Raw genomic sequence first — 14326 nt, forward strand, 5'->3', positions numbered from 1 at the left:
CTATCACAGGTGAGGGTGTCCCAAGAGGGGTCCTCCACTCAAATATTACCGGCAAAGGACCCCTCCCCCCTCCGAAAGGCGACATAGCTCACAGGTCTGGGCTGTAATTCATGTGACTGATGGTTGAAACAAACATGAATACCACCGGCGCAGACTGTCGGTGATTCTAACGATACTAGCGGCGAGCACCGCCTTGAAATCAGACTGAGTATGGGAAGCCTACTAACCCCAACCTGCCGCACAAAGCTAAAAGCAACCCGGGAAACTCTTTGCTAGTAAGTTAAAGTAAAAACAGAGCGCCTCACTTGTCTGGGATCTAAGGGGGAATCGACCCCTCAATTGAAAATTGGTGACTTGCTGGATAGAGGCGGGGGATCTGCTAACTCCCCCACCCCCTCCCCCTGTTTTCTCCCCCCTTCCTCATGTGATATAGGTCGCTTGGTGAACGCTGCCCAAACGTTTTTGAAAAACTGTAGTACAGGAGTCCTGTACTCAAAAATTGGAACCATGGTGCACGACACTAAAGAGTGACATTGCTCATTCAAAGTTAAGTGCACACATTGTCTTAAGTTGCCAAGAGAACACGTGTAAGAGAGAGGAGAGTAAACTGCTGTGCGAGGGCACAAAGCTCCCACTGACCCATCAGCCCCACCCACTTGACGCCAAGGTATCGCACTGCCTGCGGCAGCCCTTTTGCCTCATTGTGGGTGAAGGCCCTGGGACAGATACACACAGTAACGACATGGGGCACCCCAGGGGGGAAATTCAGGCGGCGACCACAAATACTACACAAACTGCGGAGGACCCAGAGCACACAACAATCGGATGTCGCTTAACTGTGTACTATCTACTAATGAGACGACCTCCACGGACAAACTGGACTTGATATTTATTACAAGAGGTCAGGGAATCCAGAAAAGGCATTGAACAAAAAGTTGGCGCTCTCACCACTGGGTTCACACTACTCAAAGCTGACCACGCCAATAGCGGACAAGGTGAAAGCCCTTCGCCTAACGCTGGATGAAGTAGTACCACAACACAAGGAGAATGCGTTGCAAATCCAACAATTGCAGACATAGGTCACAGGCCTCCAAGACCGAATAGAAGTCCAGTAACACGTCCAGATATTGTATCATTTGGGTCAGCTGATGAACCAACTTGGCAAAGTTGACGTGGAGACCCAGCTGCTGAAGCAAGTCTAGAGATGTCTGATAATGGTCTCATAAGCACTGAGGAGAATAACTCTAGCAGCCAGTCGTCCAGGTAAGGATAGATGAACAGCCCTTGGCGACGAAAGGCCACTGCTACCATGGCCATGCATTTGGTAAAGGCTCGTGGGGCCTACTTTAGTTCAAAAGGTATCACTTTGTATTGGTAATACTTGGCTCCTACCATGAAGAGTAGAAACGTCTGATGTTTTGGGTTGATTGGCACGTGGAAATACACATCCTGCAGGTCTATCGAGAACATCCAGTCTCCCTAGTGGAGGTGAGGATATATTTGATGGAGAGCCAGCATGCATCATTTCTCTCTGCAGGTGGCCTTGTTCAGGAGATGTAAGTCCAATATCGGTCTGAATTCTATGTTGGGACCTTTCTTTAGCACCAGAAAATATTGAGAGTACACTCCCTTTCCACTGTGTGAAGGGGGGAATTTCAACTTTAGCGGAACTTTGTAGTAGAGTGGAAACTTCTCTTTATAGTAGATTTAACTGGTGGCAGACAGATTTTACTGGAGTAATCGCTGGGGTGGATGAGGAAACTGCAGAGAGTACTCATTTTGAAGCGTATTCAAAACCCACTGATCTTTTGTAATGTTGCGTCACTCTTGAAGATGATTGGTATACTTCCCCCTGACTGGAGTGAGGAACGGTGACTGAGGAAGCAATTGTTCATTGCTGGGCAGGTGTCTTTGTAGAGGTAGAGGTCTGGCACGGCCACGTGTAGTGCCATGACCTTGGTAGATCACTCTGGGTTGATGTTGCTGCTGACATTAAGACCATTGAGGGACTTGATCCTCAGATGATAGGGCCTGCGATCGTATGGCCTGTACCTATAATGGAAATCTTTCCTCTTTTCCAGACCCACCGCCTTCAGAGTGTCGAGTTCCGCCTTCATCTTGGCTATTTTGTCATCTGTATGGGATCCAAAGAGTGAATTACCGGTAAAGGGCAGATTCAAAATGTATTATTGGGCTTCTGGCTTAAGTGCAGTCTGAGCCAAGAAGAATGCCTAGCGCATATTCCATGGGAATTAGCATGTGCTGTGAGGGTTGAACTATCTGCTGCTGCACTAATCATCTGGTTCGCTACTAGGCCTCCTTTATGGAGTACTTCCTCAAAATCCTGCCAATCTTCCTAGTGCAATTGGTCTTTGAACCTTTCAAGCGAGTTCCATATGGACCTATCGTAGCACCCCAAGAGGCTGATGCACTGGACACCTTTAAGAAAGAAGCAGAGGTGCCACACACTTTTCTACCCCATATTATGTACTCCAGGGTCCCTGTACATGGGCGAGAATATTCAGTAGATAGGACTATTGATTAATATCCCCTGAAAGAGATCTGTCCACACATTTATAATGAATGCAAAGCAATCTTTAATTTAATAGAAAAGAGAATCTACTTTATAGGGTCGAAGGCCATGTTGCAAACATAAATAAATGCCATAGAAATTGTTGTCATGGCAAGTAACCTACCCCACAATGTCTTATCTATGAGTTTTCATGAAATGCATGAACCATCATAAAATATTGCCATTGATCCACCACGAGTCAAAAGACTATTTTTCTAAATAAAGTTGCATACCTCCACTCTACATCTAAATCTTCACTCATGCTGGAGTCATCCTCCAGATTGTTGTTTCCATCCAACATGAAAAATCCTGGGTGGACAAACTGGCTGACAGGCTCATTCTCCTCATCACTGCTGCTTTCAATTTCTTCATGATACCGAAGCCATGGAATCTCCCCTGCTTCTAAGGATGGCTGCTCCCTATGACAGAAAAATATTTCAGAATAAGTGACACATACAAGGCTTGTTAAGAGACCTGAAGCACCTTACAGACTAGATTCTTAGCCACTCGACAAGTCAAAGTTACCTGCAAGAGAATTTTGGTGTAAGAAATAGCACTCAATAAGACAATGGGAGAAGAAGCGAGGGAAACAAAAACCAGGTTACACACTGATTTCAGTATTGGCAGACTAATGCACAGCATGTGAATAAAAAATGATTCACTTGCAAAACCATCATGGTCTGTAGCCCTGAAGGCGCAATTAGTTCCCAGAACTATAGCCAGTGTGCAGGACAGACTTACTAACACTTTAAATATTCATTTGTATAACCAAAAGCAATGAACTGGCGGGAAGACAACCCATTTTGCACCACTTAAAACTAGAACTTCAATAGCTGAGCAAAAAATGCTGAATAAAGAGAACAGTCTGCTTGTCCAAAGGCTCCCCTTTTGCCAGGTCATAGAATGCCAGATAGTTGCTTCCATTCATTCTGTCAGAAAGTGTCAATGCTCTGTTCAATTAGTTGGCCACCTGTAATAGTTATTTTCTCAGATGGGTATGACAGTGTACAGGAGGAGACTGCCTTCCAGAAGTGTACAGCGAATAATAAAGAAGATGTAACCTCCATAGGATGAGTCAGTCTCGGTCTGTCAGAGGAGTGCCTGGGGTACACCTTTGATGATTGGATTGCAGTTTTCAGGATGTTCTTTGGTGGAAACATTGGGACTAGCAATCAAGGCGCTTCGACCCAGTGAGAATCACGGCTTACATGGTGGTGCTGAATTCTGTGTAAAATTAAGCCTTTATGTTCTGAAGGAGGTACCATGCAGTCTGGGTTTATATAGGTATAAATGCTCTGCACTAGATGTTGCTAATGATGATGGAATCTAGGGATGTGATGTGAATCCTTTGAGGTACACATCAGTGAGCCATTCCTGGACGGGATTTTGTGTAGGAATGTGTGAAGAGAATAAAATCAACATAGTCCCAGCTTAAAATAGGCCCTGTGCTGCTGTGCTTGGACGACTTTGGCAGTCCACTGATGAAGATGATGATAGTGACAAACATTTAGATGCACTTATCTGTCATAGGTATACTGGTGGTTTTAATGCCACAGTTGGCCAGAAGTACCCAGGAGCATTAATCTCCACACAATAAGACGTGAGTAGTAGGACGAGTGCTGGAAAAGCAGGAGTTCTGATGTGAAGGCTTGTGTGTGTGATGGTGTTTGCGGGTGTGGGTAAGCATTGTGGGTGTTGGTCATTGTAATCGGTTCCTTAACCCAGCAAGGAACCTGTACAACTGGACCTGCATTTCATTTACTTTACTGCTGGCTCTAGAAGGTATTCGTCCTAATTTCTAAGACATTGTATTAGTACTCGTTTTAAAGGGAATGTCTGAACAGTTACATTTCACTGTCTTTATTTCATTACATTTTCATTTAAACGTGTAGGCCATTACAAGAAAAGGAGATCCCTTTTCACCCTGTGCTTTAGAGCTGGTCTACCTGTAGTGATGCTGCAATGTTTTTTGGGAGGAAAGTGTACAATTGCACAAGAAATGCTAAAAGCAGTGGCCAGTATTTGAACACATGTACAGTGGCCCCTAATGCGATTCTCTTCGTTCACGAGTTGCTCATAGCCCTACCGCACGAGTAAGGTTTAAGAAACAGGCACAGTATGCTCCTTTATCTTTAACAGATGCAAGTAGGGCCTGCACAAGTCACAATGCGATTTCCACTAGCCTGTATGTGAATGGAATAAACATGCATCACAAGAAGGCTTGCATTGAATGTAGCAAAGACTAACGAGGTTTGCCTATATAACTTCTGCTGCATTAAAGGCTTGCATGCATTTGTCGTTATAAAGAACACACTACTGATTTGTGTCTGAAAACCGCATGACAGTGTGCAGCAGGAGTTGTAATGACCTTGGGCTCAATTAATGCTTACAATGACCTTAAAGTGCTATTCATGCCATGTGCATTTTTGCTTCCACCTCTGTGGAATGTATCTGATGGCAGGCACAAAGGCCCCTATCACTACCCGCAGGCCCTATAGTGCAAGGGTGGGGCATATGCATTCCCATGCTGGCAGGATCCACTCACTTATGGTGCCAGTGCAAGCAGGACAAACAACGAATAATAACTACTGTCTACTGATTACAGCCTGCTTTTGGGGGTCGTGCAAGGCGGTGACCAAGAAGGGTTGCAATATACTTGATTAATTACTGCTGATAAACAGGTGTCCCTGTGAAAAGGCATGCAGTATGTCTGTCGCTATGCTAGGTATGGGGAGAAAAGTGCGAAAGAGAGGGAAACAACTAAAGATAAAGAGAAATGGCAAAAGGACAGGGACATGACAGTACAGCAAGACCAAAGAGAGAGAGAAAGGTGAGAAAAAAACTCACTATGGAAAAAAAGATAAAGAGGGAAGAGAGAAAGAGAGAAAGAGAGAGAGAGAAAGAAAGAGAGAAAGAGAGAGACAAGTCCCAAAGCGACAGTTAGAAGAACAAGCATTTGCAATGCAATAGGTCTCGCATTAATTAAGGTTGAGCTATTGGCATTGCTAAATATTGCAACACCAATTGCAACAAAAGTCTATAAATGGTAGGCCCAAAAAATGTGTATTTATTTTTGTAGCAATGGTGGCATGATAAATTTGTTTAAAAGTAAATTGCGCCATACTGAGATTGCTACAATAGTTAATTGTGGATGAGTTAACAATTGAAGTGTGCACTGACGGCTGGTGGTGTGTGCGCCTGTAGAAATTGTGCACTGATGGCTGGTGGTGTGTGTGCCTGGTGGAAGTGTGCACTACCGGCTGGTGGTGTGTGCGCCTGGTGAAAGCGTGCACTGACGGCTGGTGGTGTGTGCGCCTGGTGAAAGCGTGCACTGACCGCTGGTGGTGTGTACTTGGTGGAAGCGTGCACTGATAGCTGGTGGTGTGTGTGTGCCTGGTGAAAGTGTGTACTGACGGCTGGTGGTGTGTGTGCCTGGTGAAAGCGTGCACTGACGTCTGGTGGTGTGTGTGCCTGGTGGAAGCGTGCACTGACGGCTGGTGGTGTTTGTGCCCGGTGAAAGCGTGCATGGACAGCTGGTGGTGTCTGTGCCTGGTGAAAGTGTGCACTGACGGTGTGGTTGTGTGTGTGGTAAGTGTATGGTTTTATGTGTGGTTGTGGTTGTGTGTGTGGTTGTGTGTATGGTTTTATGTGTGGTTGTGTGTGTGGTTGTGTGTATGTGTGGTTGTGTGTGTGTGGTTGTGTGTGTGGTTGTGTGTGTGGTTGTGTGTGGTTGTGTGTGTGTGGTTGTGTGTGTGTGGTTGTGTGTGTGTGGTTGTGTGTGTGTGGTTGTGTGTGTGTGGTTGTGTGTGTGTGTGGTTGTGTGTGTGTGTGGTTGTGTGTGTGTGTGGTTGTGTGTGTGTGTGTGGTTGTGTGTGTGTGTGTGGTTGTGTGTGTTGGTGGTTGTGTGTGTTGGTGGTTGTGTGTGTTTGTGGTTGTGTTGTGTGTGTGGTTGTGTGTGTGGTTGTGTGTGTGGTTGTGTGTGTGTGGTTGTGTGTGTGTGGTTGTGTGTGTGTGGTTGTGTGTGTGTGTGGTTGTGTGGTTGTGTGTGTGTGGTTGTGTGTGTGTGTGGTTGTGTGTGTGTGTGGTTGTGTGTGTGTGTGGTTGTGTGTGTGTGTGGTTGTGTGTGTGTGTGGTTGTGTGTGTTGGTGGTTGTGTGTGTTGGTGGTTGTGTGTGTTTGTGGTTGTGTTGTGTGTGTGGTTGTGTGTGTGGTTGTGTGTGTGGTTGTGTGTGTGGTTGTTTGTGTGTGGTTGTTTGTGTGTGGTTGTGTGTGTGTGTGTGTGGTTGTGTGTGTGTGTGTGTGTGTGTGGTTGTGTGTGTGTGTGGTTGTGTGTGTGTGTGGTTGTGTGTGTGTGTGGTTGTGTGTGTGTGTGTGGTTGTGTGTGTTGGTGGTTGTGTGTGTTGGTGGTTGTGTGTGTTGGTGGTTGTGTGTGTTTGTGGTTGTGTTGTGTGTGTGGTTGTGTGTGTGGTTGTGTGTGTGTGTGGTTGTGTGTGTGGTTTGGTGTGGTTGTGTGTGGTTGTATGTGTGGTTGTATGTGTGGTTGTATGTGTGTGTGGTTGTATGTGTGTGTGGTTGTATGTGTGTGGTTGTGTGTGTGGTGTGTGTGGTGTGTGTGTGTGTGTGGTGTGTGGTGTGTGTGTGGTGTGTGGTGTGTGTGTGGTTGTGTGTGTGGTTGTGTGTGTGTGGTTGTGTGTGTGGTTGTGTGTGTGTGGTTGTGTGTGTGTGGTTGTGTGTGTGTGTGGTGGCTTGGTTGTGGTTGTGTGTGTGCTTGTGTGTGTTGGTGGTTGTGTGTGTTGGTGGTTGTGTGTGTTGGTGGTTGTGTGTGTTGGTGGTTGTGTGTGTTTGTGGTTGTGTGTGTTTGTGGTTGTGTGTGTTTGTGGTTGTGTGTGTGTCTGTGTGGTAGTGTGTGTGGTTGTATGTGTTGGTTGTATGTGTGTGTGGTTGTGTGTGGCTGTGTGTGTGTGTGTGTGTGGCTGTGTGTGTGTGTGTGTGGCTGTGTGTGTGGCTGTGTGTGTGGCTGTGTGTGTGGTTGTGTGTGTGGTTGTGTGTGTGGTTGTGTGCGTGTGGTTGTGTGCGTGTGGTTGTGTGCGTGTGGTTGTGTGCGTGTGGTTGTGTGCGTGTGGTTGTGTGCGTGTGGTTGTGTGCGTGTGGTTGTGTGTGTTGTGTGTGTGTTGTTGTGGTTGGTTGTGTGTGTGTGGTTGTGTGTGTGTGGTTGTCTGGTTGTGTGTGTGTGTTGTAGTGTGTGTGTGTGTGTTGTGTGTGTGTGTGTGTGTGTGTGTGTGTGGTTGTTTGTGTGCTTGTGTGTGCTTGTGTGTGCTTGTGTGTGTGCTTGTGTGTGTGCTTGTGTGGTTTTATGTGGTTGTGTGTTTGGTTGTGTGTGTGGTTGTGTGTGTGTGGTAGCGGTTGTGTGTGTGGTTTTGTGTGTGTGTGTGGTTGTGTGTGGTTGTGTGTGTGTGTGGCTGTGTGTGTGGTTGGGTGTGTGGTTGTGTGGGTGGTTGTGTGAGTGGTTGTGTGGTTGTGTGTGTGGTTGTGGTTGTGTAAGGTAGTGGGTGTGGTTGCATGTGTGGTTGTGTGTGTGGTGTGTGTGTGGTTGTGTAAGGTTGTGGGTGTGGTTGTGTGTGTGGTTGTGGCTGTGTGTGTGTGAATAAAGACTAGTGTTTGATCTCCGAAAGCTCTAGCACAACAAGACAATGAACAGTGTCAAGATGAGACTCTACCCTCGGTGAAAAATACACTATTGCGCCCTCCATTCGGTTGTGTGTGTGGTTGTGTGTGTGGTTGTGTGTGTGCTTGTGTGTGTGCTTGTGTGTGTGCTTGTGGTTTTGTGTGGTTGTGTGTTTGGTTGTGTGTGTGGTTGTGTGTGGTAGCGGTTGTGTGTGTGGTTTTGTGTGTGTGGTTGTGTGTGTGTGGTTGTGTGTGTGTGGTTGTGTGTGTGTGGTTGTGTGTGTGTGGCTGTGTGTGTGGTTGGGTGTGTGAGTGGTTGTGTGAGTGGTTGTGTGGTTGTGTGTGTGGTTGTGTGTGTGGTTGTGTAAGGTAGTGGGTGTGGTTGCGTGTGTAGTTGTGTGTGTGGTTGTGTAAGGTTGTGGGTGTGGTTGTGTGTAAGGTTGTGGGTGTGGTTGTGTGTGTGGTTGTGGCTCTGTGCGTGAATAAAGATCAGTGTTTGATCTCCGAAAGCTCTAGCACACCAAGACAATGAACATTGTCAAGATGAGACTCTACCCTCGGTGAAAGATACACTATTGCGCCCTCCATTCGGTTTTCTGGATGATTAGTGCTTAAGGCAGTCATAAGTCAGATACTTGCTTATATTGCTGAAATAAGCCATGGGCATCCCAGTACACTGTTGAACAAGCTGCGAAAATAAGGAGGAAAAAAAAAAAAAATTCATCTGTGGCCCAGTAAAGCAAGCCACAAATGTACTCGTTCAGCAATGTATATTCAAACTTGGCAATATCTACACTCTCCATAACCAGCGGCTCCAGCCGCCAGAGGCTAGAATAAATAATACTGCAGACATTTAGGAGGACCTCTACGTAATAATCTAGTGTTAAAAAAAACATGCAAGATAAAATCAATATTAGTGCTACTTGGTAGAGACCTTCAATAGTAAGTTGTGTAGGACTACTATGGCTGAATACGAGGCAGAAGCAGCGGAGTGGGTCTTTGTAATGTTCTGTAATTGAGTGTGGGAGATGTGCACGTGATTAATGTCTAGTGAAAGCCTGCAATGCAAAGACAGTCATAGCGGGGCAGATCACCTGTTTAACAAACTGGATAAATATGGATGACCCATTCTGGAAATACCACCTAGCGACAGAGAAGAGCATGCCAATATCGTTATACAGTTTAATACAGAATGAAAACTGCACGTCAATCACGTTTGATTTTATAAACTGATTAACTAAATTGTTCATATACTTAATGCTTGAGTAAAAAAACTATTAAAACAGAATCTTGAACCTACTGGGTGAAACTTAAAAATGAACAAGGAACAAAGAACGAAAGCGTACAGATGTGAAATATTAGAGGATGTTAAAAAATCTTGATTGAATTGGTTGTTATGAACAAAAGGTTCTTTAATAATTCTAATTGCATGCAAACGTGTTCTATGTAAATCACTTTGGATATAAGCTTTATAAAGATAATACGGTTTAATTGTTTTAATTCCAGACAAATCAGAAAGAGCATCACACAACCCATCAAATTAGGTATTTTATTCCCTGTAATAAAATACCTGTGCCGCTGTTGTGGGGGCAGGAGAGGAACTCTCACTCACTAAGGTTTTATTAAACCCAGAAGACACGAATGAACAGGTCACGTTTTCTTAGGTCAGTTTACAGACAGTTGGAAGTTTCTAGGGAGCCGCATCATGGTCGTTTTTCAGCAATGACACATAAGACTATGGTAGGCAGAAGGGAAGAGCACACTGAGCCCTGCAATGACATGGTTGTGCATCTCTTTTGCGATGGGGGGGTCGCGGGGGGGGGGGGGGGGGTTGACGCTGCTTGTCTCATCTTTGTAGTTTGAGCTGTGCTCATAAGTGTGTATATGTTGGTTTAGGTGCGTGGCCGGCGCATTTGTAAACTAAGTGGTGAATTAGAAAAAGGTCTCCGTTATTGAGCGAGACCCAATATTTCTGCGGCAAAACAAAACATACTACAAAACGAAGCACCGTAACAAGTTTAAAAGTGTCACAAACTACTGGTACAAAAAGGCTTAACAGCTGGCCAATATGTGGACGTCGCACACAATAAGTTACTACTTATTAAAGTGCCTACGGGGACAATTTAAAAAACAAAAAAGTGAGTGGTTGGTGAAAAGGGTGACAGGTGCACATATCTGTGTAAACAAAAAAGAGGTGGAAAGGAGGACAGGTGAGACAATGGTGGATTAAGTTGGGGATTTGTGAACTACTGTGGATTTTGAAACATTAGGAGGCTGATGAACGGAGCGGGCTTGAACGTATATGAGCTTATGCGCGATGCCCTCCCTTCCTATCACAGTTTTTTGCATTTTGCCCTGTGTTTTTAAGTGTGTTTCTTTGTGGAATTAAGGTGCTTAATACAGAAAAGTAGCTGTTAATTTTGTGAGCCCCAGGTTTTTGCGCGTGAAGTAAAGCTTGCAGCAAGCGAAATGGCTACTATATGTTGCCTGTTATGGCTGCGGCTATATAAGTGCCGAGCGAAAGTAAACAGCAAAGCTAAACAATGTAATAAAGATACGCTTGTGTAATATCGCGGCACCGAGTGTTTTGATGTGGAACTAAGGTGCCTGGTGACGGGGCACTGGCAACATGTGTGTGCGCATTTAAAGGAAAAACGCCGGAAAACAAAGCACAGTGAAATAATATCGCGGGCACTGAGTGTTTTGATGTGGAATTAAGGTGCCTGGTGACGGGGCGCTTTTCCTTTAAATGCGCCCCATCACCAGGCACCTTAATTCCACATCAAAACACTTGGTGCTGCAATATTATTTCACTGTGTTAGCTTTCACGGCGGTTTTCCTTTAAATGCTCACCACAAAGCACCGTGAAAGCTACACAGTGAAATAATATCGCGGGCACTGAGTGTTTTGATGTGGAATTAAGGTGCCTGGTGACGGGGCACTGACAACATGTGTGTGCGCATTTAAAGAAAAAGCGTCCAATAACATAGAGCAGTGAAAGCTAACACAATGAAATAATATTGTGGGCACTGAGTGTTTTGATGTGGAATTAAGGTGCCTGGCGATAGGACGTATTTAAAGGATAATCGCCCAAAAACAAAGCACTGTGAAAGCTAATACAGTTAAATTATTTTGCGGCACCAAGTGTTTTGATGTGGAATTAAGGTGCCTGGTGACAGGGCACTGGCAACATGTGTGTGCGCATTTAAAGGAAGAGCGCCCAAAAACAAAGCGCCGTGAAAGCCAAGCAGTGCCCAGTGAAATAATTAATGGCACCAAGTGTTTTGCTATGTAATTAAGGTGCTTTATAAAACAAGCTCTCTGCATTCCTGTGGCGGGGCGGGCGAGCGCATTCCTTCGAAGTCCGATGCGGAGGGCGGGGGAGCGGATTTGTTTGAAGTCTAATGACGAGGCGCACAGGCTCCCAAATGACAGACAGTAATGTGTGATGTGCACACGCCCGGCCCACATGAACTGTACCAAATCCGCAGTTGGGGTAGACTTTTGAAAGCCTTACAATAATCTCGACAAACAAGCATTGCTAAATCAATGCTGTAGGCCGAGACCTAAAAATGAGCGAGAAATAAAGAGGAAAAGAAAATAAGTTACTTACCTGCAACTGCAGTTATCTAGTATTGGTATCTTTCATAGATTTACATGCTTGAATCGCTCCCCGTTGACAAAGTGGGAGTCTCAGGGTACCATAATCAAGTCGATGATAAAAGTATCATAGGCTACAATGGCCCTAGACTATCAGATTAATAACCTATGTACTTTTTAAAAAAGGACCACAATTTAAAATATAACCAATCAGTTGCTAGCACCCTTCAGAACACTCCCAATAGAGACTGAGTCCTTAGATTTTCCAGCACAAGTGTGAGGAATATTCCAGTCGTAACGGAAGCCACTCAGGGGAGGAGGGTGGGTTGCATGCAGATCTATGTAAGATACTAATAACGGATAACTGCAGTTACAGATAAATAACTTATTTACTTATTTAGTATTGGGGTATCTTTCATTGATTTGCATGCTTGAATAACAGTAGCAAGCAGTATTATGATAAATGTAATTACTCTTAGAGGTGGTGGAATACACATATCCACATAAATAATCATACAAACATTTTTATTATCGACATCGAGATGATAAAGGTTTAGGTATAAAAACATTGTCCTTCGTAAAATTGAGAGAAATGTTAAGCCGTCATATACCAATGTCAGGACACATTTAACATCTTGAACATAATGAAGAAAAACTTACTTAAAGAGGCTCCACTTATTGGAATAGATGACGTAAATCCCCTGGCCCACAGCTGCGTCAATACAAGCAGAGTAGCCAAAGTGGAGACCGCCGAATGTGCTTCAGCCCTTCTCACTAAACGTTTGCCCGCTTTGACGTGGCAAATTTGAATTGCTGCCAAAATCCATCTAACAATTGTGGGTTTTGTCACTGCCGTGCCATGACGAGGCCACAAATAGCTGGTCAGTTTGGGGGATGCTCCTAGTTCTTTGTAGATAGAATTGGAAACATTGTTTAATGTCCAAAGAGAACAGAACCTTTTCAGCCAGCATTAACGAATTGGGAAGAAAGACCAAAGGACAACAGGTTTATTGAGGTGAAATTCTGAAGGAACTTTTGGGATGATTTTAGGATTTGCCCCGAGAACCACAGTCATTCGTGAAGCGAAGGAACTTTTCTTTAGTAGTAAAAGCCTGCATCTCACCAACCCTTCTGGTAGATGTGTGAGAGAGAGGAGAAGAACAACTTTCCACAAGAGAAATATAACGTCAGTTCGATGAATGGGCTCGAAAGGTTGCGAGACAACCACATTAAGATGTCATTCTGGCAGAGGTGCTCTCACTGGAGGGAATGTTTGGAATAACACTTTCATGGATTGCGTAACAGATCTTGTAGAACAGAGAGACGAAGCCATAGAAGAATGTCTATATCGAGAGATTGCAGTGAGGTGGACCTTAACCGATGCATAAACCAGGTTTGACTTAGCCAGGGAGAGGAGATAAGGTAAGATCTGTTCTTGAGAAGAGCGACATGGATGCAGATTTTTCTGTTGCCACCAAATGCAGAATCATTTCCATTTTAACGTGTATGTTTTGTTGATGCCGACCGCTCTAGACCAAGAGAGAATATCTCTGCATTCCTGAACGATCTTTAGGTCCTAAAATTCATACAATTCCGGAGCCACGCAAGCAATTGAAGAGATGCTGGCTCCGGGTGACACATCTGGCCTGTTCATGGTCAGAAGAGATGGTGTTGGTGGAAAGCGAATGGGTTTGTCCTCCAAGAGGAGGAGAAGCTCCAAAAACCAGTGGTGCCTGGGCCACTTAGGGGTAATCAGCAGGAGATGACAGAGTTCAACCTTCAACTTGACGAGGACCTTGGGAATCAGTGGGATGGGGGAAAAAGCATATGCATATATCCCGGCATCACCTCACGATCTTGGGAGAGGGAATCTGCTGGCATAAAATGGGCATTTGGTATTGCTGTCCATAGCGAAGAGGTCCAGCGCTGGTTTCCCTCAGCCCCAATCTCAAGAACACCTCATCTAGCCAGTTCCCACTCGTGGCAACTGTCCTTTGTCCTGCTGAGAGCATCTGCACGAGTACTGTGAAGTCCCGGAACATGTTCGGCTCTTAGGGATCTCCTGTGATCCATGAGCCAAATCTATTGGGCTGCTTGGGAGAGTCAGAGATGTTGTTTCTCCCGGTTTGTTGATGTAACAAATGCTGGTCGGGTTGTCCATACAAACCAGCACTGAGGATCCGGAGATCCTTGGGAAGAAAGCCTGCAGGAGAGGAATATGGCTACATGCTAAGCTTGCCAACAGCTCTTGTCGGCCTTGATAGAGGAAAGCCTTTTTCTGGATTGTGTCCAGGTCGGCTTCAAACGATGTCATTACTTGACGTGAAATGAAAGGGCACTTCCATTGATTTATGATAAGGCCGAGGTTGTGAAAAAGGGCCAGGCAGGTTGCCTTTGGGTTTGGTTGCCTACAGAGAGGTTGGAGCTATTAGCAGCCAGTCGTCCAAATAGGGGAAAGCTTTGTGACCTTGCTTTCTTAGGGCTCCATCAA

General features: G+C 45.1%; 1 protein-coding gene and 1 non-coding gene across 3 annotated transcripts in view; both read right to left on the reverse strand.

Annotated features, from left to right (window-relative positions):
- PJA2 (praja ring finger ubiquitin ligase 2) overlaps positions 1–14326 on the reverse strand; it is a 206792-nt gene that overhangs the window by 86470 nt on the left and 105996 nt on the right. For both annotated transcript variants that reach the window (XM_078675490.1, XM_078675491.1), the window contains exon 5: positions 2806–2991. In XM_078675490.1, coding sequence (XP_078531616.1) covers positions 2806–2991 — 186 coding nt within the window. The remainder of the gene's footprint in view (positions 1–2805; positions 2992–14326) is intronic.
- On the reverse strand, positions 8698–8797 carry LOC144820587 (small nucleolar RNA SNORA3/SNORA45 family). The gene has a single exon (XR_013607869.1). It is a non-coding gene; the product is annotated as a small nucleolar RNA SNORA3/SNORA45 family (small nucleolar RNA).

Source organism: Lissotriton helveticus, chromosome 2_1 (assembly GCF_964261635.1).
Source record: "Lissotriton helveticus chromosome 2_1, aLisHel1.1, whole genome shotgun sequence".
Taxonomy (NCBI): domain Eukaryota; kingdom Metazoa; phylum Chordata; class Amphibia; order Caudata; family Salamandridae; genus Lissotriton; species Lissotriton helveticus.